We start from the raw sequence: 23,139 nt of genomic DNA on the forward strand, positions 1-23,139 counted from the left end.
AGCAACACCAAAACATATACAACTTGCAGCAAGAAGAGTGAAGAGCAAGCACATAATAATAGCAGCAATAATAAATGCTTATTTTTGAATTACCCTTCCCCGTTACATTTCACGCGTCTCCTGGGGAGAGAAACRTCTGACTGAAGTTTTGTGTAGATCTAACTGCTATGTGCGGGGTGCACTTGCAGCTCTGGGCACGTAAGGCTGGGATGTGAAGGAGGCTGAGCTGGAGGGAGGGGGAGAGAAAGGCAGAAAGAGGGAAAGAGGGAGAGCCCCAGCTACGCCTTCCTCTGAGCTCCGGCAGCCTGAGGGAGCAACCCTTCCCGGGGCTGGCAGCGGCGGGGTAGGAGCAGGGAGGGGGGAGGCTGCCCCCTCCGCCCCTCCCTGCCTGCCTGCCTGCCCGCGCAGAGCGGAGGAGGGCGGCTGCCGCCCGCGGATGCTGGGGCGCGGGCGGCGCGGGCAGGGCGGGCGGCGCGGGCAGCGGAGCTGCCCTTCAGCACCGCGGGCCGGGGAGCGCTTCCTCGGCAGCGCCGGGACCCGCGGAGCTGTGCTTCAGCATCAGGACCCGCGGAGCCGCCCGCCAGCACCGGGACCCGCGGAGCCGCCCGCCGGCACCAGGACCCGCGGAGCCGCCCGCCAGCACCAGGACCCGCGGAGCTGTCCTTCAGCTCCAGGACCCGCGGAGCTGCCCGCCAGCGCCGGGACCCGCGGAGCGGCCCGCCAGCGCCGGGACCCGCGGAGCTGTCCTTCAGCACCAGAAGCAGCCGCCGGCTCCGCGCCGCCGCGTTGATGCAGTAAGGGGGCCCGGGAGCCGCCGCCGGCCGCCGCGGAGCAGAGGGGGCCGCAGCTAGGCGCTGTTTTGCGCGCCGCGCCTGCCCCCCAGGAGCCCCCCTCTCTCCTCGCCCACCTCTGCCAGGAGCGAGCGCCGCGGCTGTGCGGAAAAGCCATGGGAGGCGAGACCTCGGCACCTGTTCAGCTGAAATCAAGGGCTTACAGTATACTGGGCAGTCTGGCTTGGTGGTAGGAGCGAACGAAAGGAAAGGAGAAGCAAGCAAGAAAAAGTGAGAGAGGATTGGAGCGACTGCTGTTGCTGGAAAAAAAAATAAAAACCAAAGGAAGATAACTGGGAAGGAAAAGGATTTTCATGGCGCAGGCTGCAGAGCTAAGCAAGAAGACTGAAGGTTGCATCTCTGCTCTTACAGTCTCTAACTGTCTAGGTCCAGATAATGAGAGATTGTGTTGAGGATGCTGCTGCTGCTCCCCCGTTCACTGTGGAAGCCATCTCCAAATTAGCCATTACATATGGAAACTGGAGACCAGAATTTTAGAAAAAGGGATTAAGGCATCTCGTTTTGGGGGGGGTTCTCTATTTATTTGTTTGKTTTTTTTTCTTGGTTCTTTCTCTCTCTCTTTTTTTTCTTTTTTCTTTTTCCTTTTTTTATATTTCGACCAGAACGTTTCTGATTTAAAAGGCAAGCCTCTTCCCGTGTGGTCTTTCTAATTTACACTCTTTTCCGTGGGCTTTCTTACCTCCCTTTTTTGATATCTATCTCTCTATAAATACCCATTATATTATTAGTCGGAATTATTATTCTTTTATTTTATTAAACACACACACCCCAAGAATCAGAAGGCGGTTGGGTATTTGTATAATGAAGAATTATGGGGCTCTTTGACAGAGGTGTTCAGATGCTTTTAACCACCGTTGGTGCTTTCGCTGCCTTCAGCCTGATGACCATAGCTGTGGGGACCGACTACTGGCTTTACTCCAGAGGGGTTTGCAAGACTAAAACTGTCAGTGAGAACGAAACCAGCAAAAAGAACGAGGAAGTCATGACCCATTCTGGATTATGGAGAACCTGCTGCCTGGAAGGTATTTGATTCCGGATCTCCCTCCTCCCTTTCCTCTCCCACCACCCCATCTTTACCCTCCCCCCAATAAACCCCTCCACATTCCACCATTTTCTCACTTAATTCTTTCCACCACAGAGCAAGAGTGGTAGGCTGTTACTCAGGACAGAGAGGCAAGAAGATAGGTGAAACACTCTCTGCTCTGTTCCCTTCTCCCTTCCTCTTTCCCACCCTCCCCCATGACACCCTAAAATTCACTCCCTCCCTCAAGTGGAATAATTTGTGTGTTACAGAAACACTAATAGACCCTTTCAAAAAGCAACTGTGCAATCTGCCTGTCTTCAGATTGTTTGTATTGCCTGGAAAAGAAATGCCAAAATGCTGTATTATTACTGTGCTCCAGCTGTAACCACAGAGTGAAATAATTGTTTTCTTTACAAACGGCTTATTTGTGAAGACAAGACAGGAGTGAGGGGCAATACGGGGAGAGGGTAACAACAACACACTCCAGCTACAAATATCAGTTCACTTCAGGAGCGAAAGAGAAAAAGGGAAGCAACCCTGTTATGCCCAAAATGCCTTGTGATATATCTAAGATATAGCTAATGGTTCCAGTCATCTCAAGCAGAGTTCAGAGCATTTCGTAATGTCTGTGAGCAACCACATCTCACCAGTTGGGTGCAGAGGGGTCTATTTGGTGGCTGCTTGGTTTGTTTCGGGGTTAAGATTTTCCCCTCACTTGTTTGTTGTTGGGGGAGGTGGTTGTTCATTTTGGGCTTTCTTTTTAAGGTTTATGGTAAACATTAAAAATAAATGAATCTCTGAATGGAAAATCAGCCTAAGTCTGATGTGGTGAAACTGAACAGCAACTCAGTGATATGTCTGATGGCAGAAGAGACACCACCRCAGCCAACTTCTGGAATCAGACTTCCTAAGGGAGGGGGGAAGGAAGAGAGGAGGCAGTGATTCGCTTTTAAATATGTGTTGCTCAGTACTGCTATTGGTGTACGTGTGGGCTGGGGAGGTGGTCTTCATCTGTGCTGGAGGGATAGGGGCAACTGATGTAAATGCGTGGTTTATGTCATACACATAGCAAGAAGGAAAGAGTGAGAGCAAGAGAGTGTACATTGCAGCCCATTGCAAAACCCCTGCTTATGAATCGACTCCCAGCTGGAGGGTGGTTTGCCAGGGGTTTATGGACATCCATAGACAATGTGGGTATCTGTCAGTGTCCATCAGAGCARGGTGTGCCTTGATCTCCTTGATGGGAGAGAATGGGAAGTGGGTACCGCAGAACTGATTTTCTAAGACGGGCACCRGGAGATGGAATGTTGTGGGGAGAGAGGAATAAACTCTGTATGTCCTAATGTCTCTCACCAAACCAAGCTAAAGCTGCTGTTTGGAAATGGTTGTGCCCAGGAAGAAGCGCAAATTTCCCCCCCATTCTTGGTGCAAACAGTTGAGTGATGGCTGGACATGTTTTGAATAGCTAAGTGACTTCATTGAGCGATGGTCTATTTGACGCATACTGCATTTAGTGCCCTTTGTCAACCCAAACTGCTGCCTTTTAACATATCCTGCAGAGGAGCTCTATGCTGAATACTATATGCTGTCTCCATGCCAGAAAATCAATAGCAGTAAATTAATGGATGGTTTAAACACACTCATGCACACACATGCACACATTTCCTCCAACCAGATAAATATATAGAGATATATATTAATAAAGAATGAAAAGCCTTTCACACAGCTATTCATTACAACCAGGGAAGGAGACATCTCCTTAATTAAAAATTAATGAGAGAGGAAAAAATAAGCAAACCCAAATGCAAAGCCATGAAGGGAGGGAGGCTGCAGGGAAGAATTCCCTTTCTGAGCCGTGTCCCCAAGCCAGAGGGAGGAGGGAGGCTGGGGTGGAGACAAGAGGCATGAGGACCCCGGCCAGGAGAAGCAGTGAATTCAGATCATGTATATCTGTCCATAGAGCTGTATCCAGAAGGACGCAGTCTGAGGGGGAGGAGGAAGGGGCGGGTGAGGTCTGTCAGATCAGAGAAGCTCGGGGCTCCTTCTCCTATACATGTGACAGGAGCCTGCAGGCACTGTGGAGAAGTGACTTGCATGACAAGGGAAAGTGCTTCTAACTAAAAGCTCCTAAGTTCCCTGTCCCATTCCCCCCTCTCCATGCTGCACTGCCAGCCCATTCCCTCTGGCCTCCCTGTTCGTGATTTCCTGTGGGCTCAAACTGCAGCCCAACACAAGGGATGTGAAATTCAGCCTGAGAGCAAGCTGTGTGGCCTGACAGGATGCCCTTGCTTGCCCCCAGTCATGTGAGTGTTAGGGATGACCTGTTCCCCTAGTCACYGGGCAACATAGGGTAGATGTGTCAAGCAGAGCAGGAGGATCCAATGTACCACTCAAGAGCGAGCCCAGCTCTGATCAGCTCTCAGGCTGTGCACAGGTTGCACCAGAACTTTGACAAGGGTAAGGAAGCAAGAGAAACATGGCATAAGGCAAAACCAGTTTCATAGCTGCATGCCGAGCAGAGCATGGACACCAGCTTACTTYATGGGGTGGTGTGGCACAGGTTTGGCACTGACACTTCTGCGATGGCTCCACTTGGCTTCCTCCAGTCCTGCAGCCTGTACGGGAGCCAGTGACTGGCACCTCCTCCCTCCCAGAACAGCACAGCCAAATACCCTCATCAGGCAGCTGTGAGCAGTCCACGAAGGCAGGCCTATTACCATCATGTCTGATCAGCTGGGGAGGGCATTATCTTCCTGGCAGAAGGAATCCGAAAGGTRTCCATGGTTCCCTCACTCTCCCTAACAAAAGCTGCCTGCTGGAGAGCAGGAGGGAGAAAGACACAACAGAAACTCCTTTTCCCCATCATGGAGAAGGCAGACAAACTTGTGGAAGGGCTCARTCCCAGGAGGCTACAAGAAAGGCCAGATCCTCTGACTATTCCCATACACACTCTGCCCACAGTGTGCCAAAGGTGCTTGCCAAAGGGTCAGGGCAAAAATGCTTCTGCTGCCGCRGATAGGTGTCAGGGCAAGCCTATAGGGTGAGAAGTAGGAGGGTAGGAAGATTTGTACTGAGAGAATRACCAAAGAAGTTGTTGTTACAGTCTTCTGTCGCTGGTAGAAAGCCCCTGAGGAAGTTGTCTTCATCTTTGGGAATGTGAGGAAACTCTGGCACTAGTCAACATTGTAGGCTATCAGCAATGGAGGACTTTGTGTGTTCAAAATACTATGGTAAATCRTCTTTTCTATACACAGGCCCAGTGTAATTGTGATGCTTATGCCTACCTCTCTACAGGACTCTTGTCATTTTACGTGTTAATCTCCATTAATGGCCACAGCCTGATCCACTGTTCCTCTTCCTCATCTTGCAGCAGTGTTGCATAGTCCAGTTACCATACTGCCAGTTTCTCCATCTTCCCAGTGTCTTTTGCGCTCCCTAAAGTAGTCCAGCTTCCTCCTGTCTAGATCTCATCTTGGCCAAGATATCCAAAAGCAAAAAGGGACATTGGGCTCAGTCTCAGGCTGTACATCTAGATATGCGGCATTGAAAATTGCTATATTGTCTTGGAGAATTACAATYTTAGGGTTCCCCTCTCTTTAGTCATTCTGTTGCCCAGAGTGGACTTTCAGTCAGTATTTTCAGATCTTTGTATTGATTAGAGCAGAAGTGTCATTTTGGATGTCCCTCCTCCATCAAGTTTCCTCCCCCTCTGTCCTCTGTCCTACAGAGAACCCCCCATCCAATAGTAGGTCTAGAGCAGAAAGGTAGTGTTTGTCCATATTACCGCAGATCACACTTCTGATTCTATCTTAATCTTCACTGAGGTAATTCTATCTCCGTTTTTGGGATTGTCCAAATATGTCCCTGAGCCATCCAGAAGGCTGTGCCCTTCAAGAAAGATGACAGAGTAACCATCTTTCTCAGATCTTTAACTGTGTACACACAAAATACGCACATATACCAAGCAATTGAGACCTGCAAGCTCATGTCACAGATGGATACAGACTGCATCTCTTATAACTTTGAAATGGCTGCAGATTTTCCAAACTAATTCTGTTTTGGCATATAATTTTTTAAAAACACAATTATGAGTGATGCCATGCTGAATTTTTTCATTAGCTGTTGTAGATCTCCTACAGGATCTTAACAAGCGAGTGATGATGCCTTATCAGGATCTTATGAAGTGAGCAAATGAAATGTATACTAATTCTGTAAAAGTTACTGGTTTTGTCATGCTGTCATTATTGTTAGAAAAGGGCTAGGTCTTGGAGGCTTGTATACCAAGAAGGAGGGAGAGCAGAGTCCAGGGCAAGCAGGCATGAGTGATGCACATGGGGTTAGACATCCCTGTAGATCTGACTGGTGTGAAGGCAAGTAATTGAATGGATATTGGTGTAGAAGATAATTCCTGCCTAGAGACCCTTCCCAAGGAAAATTAATGAGCTGGCCTGTTCCCGTTCCAGCTTGTTATATCTGAACAGCGCATGAGAGTTAAGTGCAGTTTCAGTGTTTGCAAAAATGAAGAGCTGACAGCAAGTAAAGCAGGGCACAGGCAAGCTTCTGCCTCACAATTCTGGCATTGCGTCTCTTCCTTACACTGCTCTTCTTCCACTGTTGTTTGCTTCTGGGCCACTTCTCACCTTTCATATGCATCTTAAAAGTCCTTATCTTCCTTCCTTTCTTTTCCAGCTTTCTTTCTTCAACCCTCCTGTTCTGTCAGTTTCCCTAGTTTTGCCCTACAGAATTGTTTAACATCCTAGTTCCAAGAATTCACAATTCTGCCAGGGCCCTTATCCATGCTGTCCTAATTCAGAGGCTCTTCTGAATACACAGTTAAAATATCAGTAGATTAAGCAAGGGTCTCTGTGTCTTTGTGGTCCAGGATCAGGAGCAGCCTACAGCATAGCTCTGAGCTGCTGCAGAAAGCAATAGCCCAGCACAGAGCTAATTACTGCTGGCATTGCATCTGAGAGGGAAAAGGAGCTGGACAGGTCTTAGGACGAAGAGAAAGATCAAGAATTTAAAAAAGCGGGGAGATAGATCATGAGAGAGATACTTGGGGTCCTACCACTTGGTGGGTTTGGTTCTACTCTCAACTTAAATTCATACTTGCCTATAGGTCACTGAGAAGCTAGGTATTTGATAGGATGAGACCTGCAAATTCAATTAATTTGTAAAATCTAACAAGCAAATGGTGGTGCTTGAGTTGCTAGAACTGACTTTCAGATTGCTTCTAAATTATGAAGCTTTTTCCTGACAGAGAAAGCAGAATGGGTTAATAATGTCCTGAAATGCACCAGAAATTGCCTTGCTGAAGAGAGTGAGAGCGAAATGCGGTGGGAGGGGCATAGAGATGCACTGTGGCAGCAGTAATGTATAAAGAAATTACACAGAGATAGAACAAATGTCTCTTTGCTAGGGAGACCAGGAGCTATTCCTATCTGATGTTTCCTTTTTAACCCATACATTTCCTTGTGCAGGCTCCTAAGACCCATTTTCACTTCACTTTGGTGTGTTACAATCTAATCAAGAGTTTGGGGGAGGAGAACTGCTGAGATTTGACATCAGAATCTCCATATTTATTTATTTTAAAAGCAATAGCGAGGAGGTTGCYGGGGGAGCAGGAAACATTTCAGGCTCTCAGATGGCTCTGCCCCCTGCCCTTGTTTTAAGAGCAGATTCCCAATCAAGCATGCCCTTTTTATCCCAGGGGGAGCCCTCACTGCTCCATTCTGTGCTGCTTTTCCCTTCCATATTGCACTAGTTGTCAAGGGATGTGCTGATGCCTTTCACAGGCATGAAACCTTTCCCCTTTCAGAAGGATCACGGGGGAGGGAAAAAGCATCTCCTGCTGTAGGAATAGGTTAGTAGAGGGAGGAGGAGGTGTCTCTCTCCCTTTCCTCCTCCATGCAGCTCCTATCCCAAAGACAGAGCTACTTAGAAGAGGGAATACAGAGCATAGAACAGATCAGGGATATACAGAATGTACTATAAATACAATTCACCAAAAAGTTATTTTTCCCTTGCTTATATGGCCACAGCTTTTTCTGTGCCCTCCATCTTTGACTCATTCTATCCATCTCCATTTTAATTTGTTCTTGTTTCCCTCCCCTGTTTCTGCTTTCTATTGTGTTCTTTCATCTTTGTGTCTCTTCTATGCTTTCTTACAAGAGCAGCTTTTCCTTCATTATTTCCCCTTGATTCACTGTAAGTTCTCTGAGGCCCATCCCCCTTGCCATCTCCTCTGTTACATTATCTTGTCCTTGCTTTCTTCTGTCCCCTTTGCTCCTGCCGTCTCATCTGTCTTCTTTCTTCTTCTCTGTGACATCATTTCACTCCAGTTTTCCCCCATCTCACTTTCAGTCATTTTCCTGCAGATGAAGGACTCCATCCKTTTGGAGCTGTTCTTCATCTCTTTTCTAAAGCAACTCCTTCACAACCCCTCACTGTGGCTCTCACCCCTACTTTCTCTGTCCCACTTGACACAGTGCAAAATTGGCTGTTTTTTGCTGTCTTCTCTTTTCCTCAGGACAGCCCGGCTACCTCTGAGGTGGGTGTGACACAGGTCCCTCCTTCTGCTCCCCTGTGCTCATTGCCAGTGGTCATGTAAACATCCCTCCACTTTGCTGCCTCCAACCTCCCATGGCCAGAGGGCTCACTGGCAGCTCAGCTGATGAGCAGGCTCATCTGCCTGAAGTCAGCAACTGGGCTGGAAGAAGCTCATGGCAGTCCTAAATACCCTTCCTGGCAACCCTCAGACATGAATCAGGCCAGTATCTAAATGGAAAATAAGGGCCTCTTCAGCCATAACCCTGGGGCAGTTGCTGTGCAGTACAGTGAAGGATCTCCACTTGTCAGGAAGAAGTGTCTCAGCAGTCATCTTTTTCAAGATGTTTATAGAGGGATCATTTTCTTTGTAATCAAGGAAATGAAAGCCGAGATTCTCAGGAGTGCTAACAGAAATGAGAAGAATGGGACAGGGGTCTCCAGATCCAGTGGGCCTCSGTGAATTGTGAGCTGTGGGCAACCTTGGCTGGTGGGAGAAGGAGGATCATATACAATGCAGTGATCTAAATGAACCACAGTGGCTTGCTGGATCCCAGAAACAAGGACAGTGCTATTAGTAGCCCAGTGCAGTGCTGAAAACCCACCACCACAAAGTCCTTAGGCATGAGAAAAGGAGCAGGATAACAGAGAGGACTACTCTTGTAGGAGGGAGGATCCTCCAAGGGAGGATACTGCAAAGCCAGAAGAGGATTTGTAGGGAGGGTATAGGGACAATGAGGATGAGAAACCTGTGTATTTAGAGATCCTGAAATAAGATGTGTTTGCCTGGAAAAGGAAGTGAATGAGAGGGAAGATCATTGGATTATACTGAATAATGAATGGGCTAAGGAAGGTGGATCTTGATTTTCCCATTTTGTAACACACAGACAAGAGGACCTGATGGGAGTCACCRGAGAAACAGTTGAAGCTTTGTTGTTCTATGTGTATCAGGGTTGTGGAACTCACCACTGGAGCTCCTGTGGCCAAGGTTTTAACAACTTCTAGTAAGCAAGTGGGCATTTACTATAGAGTTCAGGAAAATTAAGCATCCTCATAATGGATCTGAAAAGCATTTGGGGTGTTTTGTAATTCAGCAATTAAACCAGTCTCCATGAAAACTAGGATAACATTTCACAAGGGCAGTCTATCCCCTATCTGACTGCCATGTGGTTCTTGTCTCTTCCCTGAAATGTTTTTCAAAGATTAAACGGAGTTCAGATTTACTTAGTCTGGCATTTCTTTTGTTTCTACATGCTATGCCATGCAGTGGCTACATAAGATGCAAACTAGGCCTGCGTTTCTGCTAGTGTCAATGACTGCCCTAATTTGACAAATTAACAGTGAGTTTAGATATTTCTATCATATTTCACTAGGAAGGATCTGGGATAAAGAGCAATTAGGAGCATATGGAATTAAATGGAGTCCTTTTTCTTCATACCCCAGGGTATAAAATAAGTAGTTAGCAATGAAGGTGCTAAATATGTACAAAGAATTATTATTGTTGAAGTCCTTGCTTCCCAGGAAGCAATAGTCTTTGGGTCTCTTTGATGCTATCACGACTAAATTAGAAACAAGGTTGTCTCTTTTCTCTTGCATCTGTGGAAATGATTACTGAACTGGCATCTGATGACGTACAATACTGTAGTGTTTCTATGCACCAGAGATGAAGGCCCAGTTCTCCCCTCACTTGCACTGGTGTACCCTCGCTAACCTGAGTGGAGCCGTGCTGTTTTCACASTCCATGTAGGCAAGGAGGGAACTAGGCAGGGACAGGGCCATGCATGCTTTTAACAGTCATGCCCCCAAGGTCACTGCGTGTTTCTGCTTCACCGGTGCTGGACCTGGCAGACTTAGGGCGAAATTTACTTCCAGCTTGAATGGGTGCAACAGCTCTGAAGTTAGTTAGGTTCTGCTCCTATTTGTACTAGCAGGTCACCCAGTTCCACAGTCACTATTCTAACTATTTCCATTTTCATCAGTTTCACCCCCATAAGAGAAATTCTGCAGTGTTTAACAAGCTGGTCTCCTTCCCTGGGGGGCAAAAGTCCTCCTAGCTGTTCTTCACTTTGGATTGGTAGAAGTGTAAAACAGCCAAGAAGAACATGAATGCCCCTCTGGATTTTGGATTCTCTTTTTCTTCTTTCTGCACTTCTGTTTTTCATTCAATCTCTTTTATACACTGACAGCTTTCAGTCTCTCAGCCCCATTTATCCTCTTTGTGTTACAAAAAACCTCTCCCATAAAATTCCAAAATACGCAATCAGAGTTTTCATAACAAGCCCTGTAGGACAGGTGAAATCCACTTCTGTTTCTTTGGCACAGGCTGCTGAAGATTTATACTAGCTTCTTACCAAATCTATAACTCCCTAGAAAAGCATATGAGCTTTATCCTGCACCTCCCGTCCCCCAAAGTATGTACTCCTACCTACTAGCCTTTTAAAAAAACAAAACATGAAGATGGTATACATAAACTTGAGAATGCCACGCCATCCTATCCATGGACAGGAATTTTTCTGATGTGTATTTTTGCTGGAAGCAGAACAACTTTAAATTCCTGATATAGCTTGTTGTTTAAAGTATACATTCTGTCAAATAGAGAATAACACTATCCACCTCCATCGCCTGGATTTTCTATTCATTTCTGTTTTTTTTTCTTCCTATTTCACAGTTTTCATTCTCCTCCTGAACATGATTTTGTTAGTGTTTGTTTTATTTTTCTCCTCCCACTGCTTCATAACTACATTTCATTCTTAAATTTGCTATCATTCAGAGAACTCTCTTTCTTCAGCTCTTGTTTATATCAGTAGTGTAGCTACAATGGGATGGATCACACTTGAACATTGAATGTTTCCCAGGTTGATGGTCATGCTCATTCAGTAGCATAGGTCAAGCACTGCAACACAAACACTTTTGATCTGACTGCATTTGCTGACTCCTGTAACCTAACTGTGGCCTATCCACTGTGACTAGTAAATTTCTAAAAACTGGTTTCTGCAGATATACTTCCTCCTGAATATATTGCCTAATACTTTTCTTTCTTGATTTCAATTTTTATTCACTCCTTCCACCAATCCCCTTCCAGATTCACTGTTTCCTCCCTTTTCCTCATTTTTCTTCACTTCATCTTTCATGTCTGACATTTTCTCCTCTGACCCTCACTCCTGATGACACTGCTTCTCTTACCCTTACATTTCTAGCCCCCAGTCCTCCTGAGTAGGAACCTCCTCGATCCTGTTTAGCCTCTATGGAGAACTGATAAAACAGATGGACAGCTAAGTGAGTGTGTGCCTGTATCCTTTCAGTTGCAGTGAGTGGTGGGTCATTGCACCCCCTTGATGGCTGCAATGAAGTTGCCTGGCTCTGATTTTTGCCTTTCAGACAGCCAGGAGGAAGCATTTCCAAATGCAGAGTGCCCCCCAGATCTGCTTTCAGAGTATGGGATCCCAAGGGATCAATTATCAAGAATTTCTGCTGCTTCCTTTTAGATTCAAGCATTGCCCTTTTTCTTAGGCTGAGGGTCATGGCTTTCTGATGGGCAATGTCAGAATCATGAAAGAAGACATTTTTCGCTTGCTCATTTTTGAGTGAGGGAGTGAATGAACTGTGATAAATATTTTTCTGTATATAGTTAGAGTTGTCTCAGAGAAGTGGCAGAGGAAACAGATGGTAGAGGCCCTTTATAGGCAGCTGCTGTTGTCTCTTAAGATGTCACCAGCACAAGAAAAGTGGTTGTAATTGGGGTTTCAAGATCAGCAGCGCCTAAAAGGACTTCAGTGGAAGAGACTGTCATCATGTGTATGGAGGAGGCTGGGTATGTGGGGATCAATATTCAGAGACTGGGGAGTGGTGCTTGAGAGGTGAAATAAAGTAGAGGGAATAGGCTGAATCAACTATGAAGTTTTATTAAATGACATAACTGGAGGATGGATGGTTTTCCAGCATTTGGGAGTTCCTGTTTGGCCATAGACAGCAAGAACATTGTCAGGAGAATGAGGAAGGTGATCCAGGCTGTTCTGGGGCAGTGAGAGGAGAGAGAGAGCAAACCCTAAAGCACTGTGGAAATGCAGTCTAAGGGAAAGGAGACACCTAGGAACAACTATTATCTGGCCCCTATCTCCTTCAATGTGTTTCAGACCACCTCTGCACAGTGCACTTTTTGGATGAGGGGTTGTCACAGCTTGATGCAGGAGCCTCTGTCCCGGCTAGCGCCAAGTGATCTATTTGCCAGAGTCTAACTAGTTCACTCTATAAATTGACCAGTGAAACAACAGAAGCAGAGATGTGTACCTGCTCCCTTAAGAACTAACCAGAGCCAGGATCTTTTTTATTGTCCAGGCTGGGAGGGATTTAACACCAGACTGTATCTCTAAGTCTGCCAGTCACAGAGATGTTTAAATCTCTCCTGTTCCCTTGGTGTCTCGAAAGTAGAAACCATTTGTTACTTTCAACAAAGAAGAAATTTCACAGAAAGGGTCAGTAGGAAGCTTGGAAGGAAACCAGAGATAATGACAGAGTCTGTCTTGAAGCACAAGGGTTTGCAGTAACATAACAGCAACTGTGGACAGGCTTGGAGTTGGAAATAAATGGAGACATAAGTTGCACAGTTTCTTCTGGCTGAAGCACCTCCATTGCAGCAGTATTTGAGCAGCTCATAGTCTTGAAGAAAACATCTGCTGAGAGCAGAGCATCACAGCTATTTCAGTGTTGGGAAAGGGAGGAACAGAGAAACTAATATGTCTACTCTGCAGAATGAACTGCAATGCAAAGAGCAGCACAGCAGACAGGAAGCATGAGACTGACAATTCCCCTAAATTTCAGGTGACTGCTTAACCATTGCACCATTCTTCTTCTCTTCAGTCATCACTTTGCCCACGTATATGCAGAAAAACATAAGTCAATGGGCTAAAAATGGATTTCCAGGAATTAATTCCAGAGGCTGGCTGAGATCACAAGAGAAAGGTGTTCTGTGTGCTGCATCATTACAGCTTGGCCCACATTTACAGGACTAGTAAGGGGGAAAGCATTCAGAGAGAAAACAGACTGCACTGTGGGGATAGGGAAGCACCAGGGCTAGGGAGGATTTACATTCTTCTGGAGAAACTGGGGGGATGGATTTTTTTTCTTGGAGAGGATTGACACAGCTGTGGAGGGAAGTGTTTCTGCACACCAGAAAGAGACAAAAGGTGGAGCTGAGAGGGTCTGTGGCAGCCAGAAAGCACAGCTGGATAGAGTCCACTACACAGGGTGGAACCAAGGGCTCAGCCCTGGTGTGAGATAGGGAAGTAGCAATGGGAAAGTAGCACAGGGGCTGGAAGGAAGTGCCTTAAAGGTAATTGAGAAATGCGGTCTGAGAGAGGAGGGTAAGTCAGGCAAAAGCCAGGGACATGGAGGGAGGAGAGACCTGAATTGTTCTGGCCCAAGAGAAGCAGAAGTATCAGCTGGAGTAGCCCAAAGGATGGAGAAACAGACTCCTTTGTCCATCTTCTCTGTCCTGTGGAATGGGAAAGATTTCTTCTCCCTTTCTGGTGATAGCATTTGCCACCTTGAAGGTCTTTTCTCTCCTACTCCAGCCCATGGGAGAAAGAAAGCATTATATACATATAGACAGAACAGGATTAATCACATTAACCAACCATGGACCTCCACCAGTTTGGGAAGTGTGATCCAGTGGTCATGGCTCCATGCAGTGAGATTCTGACAAAAGACAGTTGGGGAGAGAAAAAGTTGAAGGAGGTGGAGTTTAAAATTTTTGTCCTGACCTGTTGTCAGTGAGGCCAAGAAATTTATCCATGTAAGCAATTAAGACATCCATGTAAGAAATTAAGATAATTGTGGCCACCTTTGGCACTGAGTTTCTCCTTCCTGGCCTCACATTTGTGAACATACGATTTTTTCCTTCTTCTGGGGGCCTGAGATACAGCCTTAGTGTCAGGAACTTCCCATTTTGGCCAGACTGTCTATGGTAAAGCAGGGGAAATCAAATCTTAGTACTCCACTCTGCTTGCTGCCTCCTCAGGTGCTGGCAGGTTCCTGAGTATTTTATCTTATATTGCTATTGTGACTGTACCAAGATGTCCCGCATGGAGTTGAAACATATTATGCTAGACACTCTGCAAATGCAAAAGGAGGTGTCTTCCCTACACCAAAGAAGCGACAATCTAAGATGACAAATGACATATGAAAGGTGGCAAAGCAGAATACAGCTAACACATAAAACCTGTGTGTCTTTTTTTTTTTTTTTTACATCAATAATAGGGTATTATGCCTATAACTGACCTCATCTTCTTCTCCAGGGTAGGGAGAACAGAATGCAGAGCAGGCCCAGAGCCAGGCAGTGCCGTAAAGAGATATCTGAATAACTCTAAGCAAGTTAGCTTAGGTACTAGAAGCCCTAATGGCTACTCAAGCGTGTTGTTCTGCACACACAAATTATCAGCATGTCTGAGCACTGTCAGGATGCTGYGCTTACTCAGGTGTGCTGCTTCCAAGGCCCTGTGAGGTCACATTACATTGTGCCATGGAGACTTACAGTAAGAGACTCTCAGCTTTCAGTCTGATCTAATTCCCATATCCCCAAACTGGCATGCCTACACAGCCTTTTTTGTTTCTTGTTTTCTTTTTCCACATTTGGTAACCACTAGTAGTCTGAAGAAAATGAAAGGTTGGATCTTATTTCAGTTYCTATGGAAAGGATATCATACTTGGGGTCCTGAAAGAGAGTTTGGAGGATGTGGCCCCAGATGCGTGTTTTGAGTCCTTGAGAAATCTGGAGCCAGAAGACGCCATCACAGCTCAGTTTCTCCGTTACTGTTTTAGCAGACAAGGCTGAAGGACACAGGATCTCCACGTGATCTGCAGATCCTGTCCTTTCACATGAGGGCTGAAGCTTGCTGAAGAGGCAATGCTGGAATGCTTTTGCCCATGTGGTAGTGGCCCTAGGGGTACACAACCACTGCTTTCCCTAGGGTTGCCATTTATCAGTGAAAATGCATTGGATTCTTGACAACACTGCAGGATTTACCAGCAAAGAAATAGTTTGTTCTGAAAATAAATAAAGATCTGATGTGGAGGTGGTAATTTACTCAGATACCCATGAGATCACTTATTTTGAGTATCTTGTTTAATTCTCACTGAGACTGCTAGCTTTTTGTCATTCTAGATGTTAGTTTTTTTGGGAGAGAGGTGTAATATGTTATATGGCTTCTTTCCCATAAAAAAACAACAAGGAAAGGACTCAGGGAGAGAAAAACTCCTTGGCCATCACTTTACTRAGCTCTATCAGAACAAGGATGACGGTTGAACTCACATCCAAAGAAATATTTTAAGACCTATATGAAGCCCTGCTCTTCTTTAGGGTCCATGTGAAGAATTAGCTCTCTGCAACAGATACATAGTTGGTAGCTTTTCCCAAATAATGTACTAATCAGAAACACTAAAAATAGGCTGCATTGGAACATCAGCTCAGCCGTTTGGAATGTAGAACAAACGGCACTGAATGTGTTCAATGAAGTGAAAGAGCTTTGTTTTTAATCACAGAGCTATTGATAAATTGCTGATAAGTGATCAAATGTGGACTTTGCTTTCAAATATTGTGACTTTCTTCACCTGTCAGGACCCCCTTGAGCTGCTCTCCTCCCTTTCATTGCTAGTGTATTAGGACTTCCTGGCCTTTTCAGAACCTAATATAAGAATAATTAYAATATCATCATTTTTTCCAGACAACAAATCCTTGTCTTTTGGCCCAGTGATCAATTTACAAGAATTATCTTCAGGGTCAATGATCAATTTTCAAGAATAAATGTCCATAATTCTGCAAAATCAGACCCTACCAACTGAGTAGGATATGTGAGAGAAGATGACAAGATCGGAGGCAGATCAGTTCACATCTCTACATGTTGTTATGAAAATAACATAAGGGCATTAGATTAGGAGAACGGTGGGACAGATGAGGGAGAATCTAGACTTAGATCATATAGCAGCAAGCCAGTGGCAAATCGGGATAGAGTCTACAGCTGAGGGGAGATTTGATTTTCATGTGGGGAAGAAAATGAGCTGAGATCTCATGGACGTTTGACCAAGGAACATGCAAAGCAGTAAGGGAAACTGAGATTCTAAGAAGAAAAATTAGTCTATTAGCAGGGTTGGAACAATATATTGAGCCATGTTTGGTCATGACAGACCCTATTGTCTGTCCTTCAAATGTKGGTTAGATCTTCTGGCCTGTCTGAATGACACACAATCCAGAATGACAGAGAAGGAGAAAAGAGTTTTAACCTACATTCACATTCACATGTCCCTGAACTTATGCCATCCAGGATTTCTCCTATATTCAAAATGTCTTCAAAGGGAAATAAATCTTTTTTTCCCCTCTGTTTTGTGCTATTAAATGGGGTGAAGCAAYTAGAATGAACCTGAACATGGAGCCCAGTATCTGCGCTCTGGCTGACATGTGCTAATAATGCATTAGTGAATTTAGTGAATAGTTTGCTATTTACCTTGAAGCTATCTATACTTACATTTTCAGTGGAGAAGAAGCAGAGTCTCATCACCTGCAAGAATCTCAAACTATATTTGAAATACAGTTTACATTCTTTACAGCAATGTTTTAACACTAGTTCTTAGCAGACATAGTTCTTAGAAGTTATGTCTTAATGTTATTGGGATAGGGGAATGTCTAAGCTGTGCTGAGCCAGTACAGCAATTAATTAACTGACTTACCATATATATTCTGACTGTAAGTTCACAAATCATACAACTCTATCCTATCAGGAGCTAGATTTTCCCTTTAACTTCAGTCCCAAACCAGCCTGTCTACCAAGTACGATGTACTTATGCATTAGTGTGATGAAAGCAGCAGGAAAGTTTAAATGGCTTGCTAGAAAATGCTACAAGTAAAATATAGATGTATTTCATTAGCRTTTGGAGGATTGGCTGCTCATTAATTAGATGAATCACCGAATGGGTGTGTTCCCTAAGCCAATCAAAGCGTGCCAGTTCAGTAGAGCCACGGTGAGCAATACTCTGCTGCGTCATTCAGCACTCTCTGGTGAGTGATTAAATCCATGTCGTTTGTAATAAATCAAACATTGTCACAGGGTCAACTTAGTGGGTCATGCTAGGTTATCTTGGTGATTTTGCATGTGTTACATCAGGTACTGCTGTGTCACACAGCTTTTTGCTGGGTCATGAGGCCATGCTGGGTTACTTAGATACCACCTCTTAAACTTGTCAAGAACCCTCCTGGGATATGTCAGGGGAATGATGAGAATGGTATGCTGTGTAGCCTTTTAGTGCACCTGGTTACTGCTTCTTATCATGGATGAAGTATTTCTTCCCAGGAAAATATGCATTTGTCTCATTTTCTAGTTTAAACAGCCACTGCAATTTTTGTGACGATTCTCTATCCAAAATCTCTATCCCTCCAAAATGACACCTGCCCAAGGCCCATAACAGGCAAGTCTAGTTACTGATCCAGTGACCTCTTTTTCAGAATAGAAAATATCATTCCACTGCAGTTAATTATATTGCTGTCTGACTCCATAGAGTCAGAAAGAGATCCTGACCTCCGCAAATACTGCTGTACATTGCTGGTTTAAGTGGCTACTTGAGGATTGCCCTAGCATAGGGAAATCTCCATGTAGTGAAGAAGTGCATAAACCTCCCCTCAATTAGGGGATGTTGCCAAGGGAAGAATAATACAAGTAACAAGACATTACATTACAGTAATCCCCTGCTTCAATGGTATCTTGTTTTGACTTATGATTTGGCCAGGTATAAATTAAAACAACCCAGAGGTAACTCTAACTTGTATCAGGGACTAAGCCAATCTCTTCTGGTCTAACGGTCAGAAAAATACAAAGGCAGTATAAAGCCACCTTTAACCTCTACACCATCCATCCTGTTTCAGATAGTCAAAAATCGAAAATTCACTACAGTACTCRCTTCACATGACAAGAGTTTAGATCTTGACATCTTAATGCATAGAAAAACAAATTTAGGATTCTTTTAAGGTCATTATGGCCTTCTGTAAGGTCTGTGTGGTTGGTTTAATAGTAACTGACACTTGCTTTCACAGAGAAGGAATAAAAGAATGATCTCAATAACTTTTTTAAACCTTTCAAAATAAATGTATTTTCCATGACACGCACGGCACCTCCAGAACAGAGAGTGGCACATTGTCATACAAAAGTTTTACCAGTACCAAGCAGGATGATATGTCCAGCCCAGTGATGCCATAACAGTCAGGAAAACAAAAAGCAATGTATGATTTACTGAAGRAAACATCCTATTTTCATCAGCAAAACCAATGTTACTGTTGAGATTCCAACTTATTCTTTCTATGCATGACACTGCTGTCCCTTCTTCATGCTAGTCGAAGGCATTCTGCTAGTGCATTATTTCTCACTCTAATGCACTCCATGTCCCACTGTCCCTGGAGCACGAGGAAATGCTCCCATGACCATTCTATACATGGAAAATTTGGGACCTAGAAAGGTTAAGTGGTTTGCTAAATATACACAAAGACTGTGGCACAACTGAACTCACTTTTCTGCAAGACTTAGGTCTCTGTCCATATTACTTCACCATCCTTCCACAGTATTGTTTACCTGCCCACACTGCCTATCACATGACTACAGTGCATTGCTTATTTTCTAAGTGTAAACAAATGATCTCAAAAGCACCACAGAAATGTCACAGATTGAAATCAAAAATGTATTAGAGCTGATTCAAGCTTTACAGTACTTCGGCAAGCTCCTGGAATCTCTGAACATGGGACGTCTCTGTAGAAGATGTATCAGATCTTGCTGGTCTTCTACTGGATTCAGTGAGTGAGCCAGAAAAAAAAGCTATTTCCTCTGCAATTGAAATCAAACTCATCTTTTCCTCAGCAGGACTATTTTAAGTCATTCATTATTATCYTTTTTTCTCTCCAAAGAAAAGCCTGCTTGATACTCCAAGGTTGTTAGAACCAAAGGGTAAAGAAAGAACTCTGGGGTATTGTTCTTGCTGAAACTGCAGACATACTTGGTACTAAGAAAAAAATTATTAAAAAAACAAACCAACTCTACAATGCTTTGTGTTAGGAGAAGGAAAAAAAAAAAAAAGAGAGGTTTAAGATGAAAAAGAAAATCCATGCCATTGAAGTCTAGGAAAGTGTGGCTGCTAGGGAGTTTAGGCCTGCTGTTGACTTACTGGGTCAAATCCATAGCTACTATCGGTCAGTATAAACCACTGATTATTATCTTCATTCATTATTCWTGTGAAGCTAAGTTGCATTTTATCTCATTTAACCTTTGTGATGTAAGAAGGATCCAGTACCAAGTTCCTGGGTACACATGTGACAGATGGTTTAACAGCAACAACAGTCACTGTGGGTATGCCTTTCCATGTCTTACTGGAATCCAGCTTTCTCCTCAAGCTTTCCATGTCAGTGGTAAACCTCCTGAAGAAACTTTCAGATGTGCTCTTCCACTGCAAAAGCAAGACATTAAAATGCATCCACATCAACTTGCAATAGTGGTGCAGTCCCATGTGTGCCATGTAATGCAGGCAAAGACACAGCTAGGCACCTCTCATTRCTAGCTTTCTTCCACATACCAGTCCAGTGAATCATCTCACCATCATCTGTTCATTCCTCTCTGCATTTGCTTGCCTTTTTTTTCCCTTCTCATTCATGCTCAGCACGTGCCTTCAGTTCCCAAGCATGTCCACAGTTCTTTTTAATATCAGCTGTGGAGCTAGAAAGGAATTTTCTGAATTTGACTGATCAGGTTGTCACAAAGCTGGCTGAGAGCCATTGTTGGACACTCATCAGATTGCTACCACAGAATCCAGCTGCTGAGTTTCCAACATGCTTTAAGCCTCTGGAGTGTGAAGAGAAAAAAACACTACACCTGACTGAGAATCTCCAAAGATGTCCTGGGGGCATAGAGCCTCTACATTTACCTCAAGATGCAGAGAGCCCAAGAGCTTGACCTTCTACTGCAGTTGCCTGTCATGGTAGGCTCGTACAACTTCCCCAGGTAGCCTAAATACGGCCTTTCAAAGAGTGCTATCRGGAGGTACTAGCCTTCCGGCTTACACTTTAGTTTATGAGGCATTGCTACACGTAACAAACATGCAATAAAGATGAACTTTGCGCATAGCATCTGAACCCTGCATCTCTCTGAACTTTTCAGAAACTATAGGTCATGAACAATAACAAACGTAATACTCCCATCCTCAGCTCCCTTTTTGACTCTATGGGAGATCTTCTACCTTCAGACTGCAAGTTCATGATTTGTCTTTTCTCAACATTTTTATTTCCTTCAGTAACTTACATTTCACTTTTTAAAGGCTGTTCACTCTCCTTTTCAYCACTTATTTTCCTGTCTCTTGATGTACTTTCCTTTTTTGCTCCTAGTGCAAATCCTYCTTTAATCCTTTCCATCCTTACCTGGCTTATTTGTTCAGCTTTTGATAACGCACCTGGGTCTCAGCTGTCCCACCATCCCCATCTTTGCCCTCACTCATCATCTGTCAGAATTTAAGGCCCAGCCATTGTCAGTGATACGTGAAGGACTCCATGATCTCTTCTACCTAATATTGAGCACACATCCGCACTGGAACTACTCCCATAGTAACAGCAATTTAATAACACTGCAACATCAGGCAGAATACTTAACTCATATAGAGGTCCCACATCACCACGAGGATCATGACCAGCTGTTCAAAAGCTGGCAAACAGAGAAAAGATATTTAAACCCATTGCTATTCGAACAGTGCTGAAGTCTTGATAGGTACAATGACCTCAAAAGAGAGGCATATATTTATCTCAACAAGCAATTGGGGCCCTCAGCTGCTCACCTGGTGAGAGGTCAGAGCCACTGGTTCTGGAGGACATCTGCTTACCYGGATCTCCTCCACTCATTTGCATTTTTTTTGCACATGAGCTCAGAGCATGAGAACACAGGTTATCTAACAGTTGCATAGGTCACAGACACCAGCAACAACATAACCTGTGCATTTTTATAGATGAAAATAGCRGAAGTATCACATAATCTGTGACTATAGCTCAGCCAATGTTCCATTTGCACACTACAATTTATAAGCTGTGCTGAGGTATGATTTAGAGGGAAGAGGACAGAGTGCTTTGATTTCATCAGGGACTTAGAAGTAAAGGAAAGCTTCCCATGAACATGCTGAGAATAAAACTTAGGGTATGAGRCAGAATCTCCTTATGCTGACATGCCCACACAGAGACCAATGCACAGATCAGCCTTGGCTCAATGGGCTCTTATTATAAATGATCCTTGGCTAACAACATAGACAAAGTAATTTATAGCTCTTCCTGCACTTTTGAATAATCTTTAGTAGGTTGAATTATCCGTAAATCTATTGCTTTTCTTTGGATACCAGTGTGAATCCAAGGACTCTCTGACTCTTAAAATGATGAAGTTTGGCAAGCAGAAATCACTTTCTAAATCAAGAATTCACTCTTTATTTAAATATTGCAGGAAGTGATGCTACACTTACAGGAAGTAAGATCTGATTTTGGTAAACAGGGCTGAAATAACTTGCTGTTTTCAGAGCTAGGTCAAACACATGGCAATTATGATGCAAGAAGCTTTATGAGAATGTAACTGTTTAAAAGCTCATTAGTAAAAGAGGGACTTGGCATCCAATCTGGAGTGTAGTAGAGGGAGGGATGTCTGCATGGCAGGACTCCTGTTGGTGTATGAATGTTTGCTCCATGGTGGCATTGTTATCCCTTTCTGGTCCTGACAATACACAGTCAATGTCACTTCAGGAGGTGGGTGGGGGACATCTGGTTAATGAGGAACAGATGGACAGCATCAGACATACACTATACCTGCTCTTTCCTCCACTGCTCCCTCACTCTCTGATTTCTCTGTCCTCCCCTGCAGCTGAGCTCTTCCTTTGCCTTCTTTTTAATGGGAGGGAGTATTTCTGTGCTCGTAATACAGAGCAACAGATGTCTCTGACCAGAGCAGGCCTAACACCAGCAAAGAGAGTTAGGAAATTTCTCAGCTGTAGCATGTACCTCTGTCTAGAAGCCCTCTATGCTCTGCTGACAGCCCCTAGTCACCACTTACCACATCCCCTTCTCATCCCAGTTTCTGGACCCTTACACCATCATAATGAACCATCRAGTTTCTGCTCCATCAATCCCCCTCTAGGACAGTAGAACTACAGGTGTGGAGGGTACTGTTAGTGAGGTGCCTAAAACTAATGCCTCAGCATGAAGGAAGCAATGGACAACAGAGGTTGCTTTCTTAGGTGCCATTCATTTGATATGACCTGCTTAATCATTTCAGAAGGACTTTCTTGAAGCCATCCTTTGGGATATGGCAATTTACCCCCATGTGAGAATTTCTATGTTTATCCTTCCTGCTTCCCCTCTCTCTAGTTCATGGGGGTTTATTTTTAGAAGAGTTGCAGTGATTACAACTATCAACCTGAATTTCCTTTCTGTTCTTCTGGTTCCCTCACACGTAGGTAGGATCTGTGTCTGTACTCACCCTCTTGACCAGTTAATTAATTCCAGCAAAGTGGGTGTGCTGGTCTCCTATAAAAATCTGAAAAGTTAAATACAAACCAGATCCTGAAAGAAATACAAATTCCTAAAGATATGTGCATCTCACAGCTCAGAGGAGACAATTCAGTGCTCCTAGATGTGCTTCTACGAAAGAAATCTTCCTAAATCCCTGTGTTACA

General features: G+C 44.3%; 1 protein-coding gene across 1 annotated transcript in view; it reads left to right on the forward strand.

Annotated features, from left to right (window-relative positions):
- The first annotated feature begins 1,662 nt into the window (after nucleotides 1-1,662).
- Nucleotides 1,663-23,139, forward strand: part of CACNG2 (calcium voltage-gated channel auxiliary subunit gamma 2) — a 53,333-nt gene continuing 31,856 nt past the window's right edge. Inside the window, exon 1 of the mRNA XM_085323629.1 lies at nucleotides 1,663-1,873. Within this exon, the coding sequence (XP_085179755.1) occupies nucleotides 1,663-1,873 (211 nt within the window). The remainder of the gene's footprint in view (nucleotides 1,874-23,139) is intronic.

This window comes from Rhea americana, unplaced genomic scaffold (genome assembly GCF_003343005.1).
Source record: "Rhea americana isolate MKP2758 unplaced genomic scaffold, rheAme1 scaffold_85, whole genome shotgun sequence".
NCBI lineage: Eukaryota > Metazoa > Chordata > Aves > Rheiformes > Rheidae > Rhea > Rhea americana.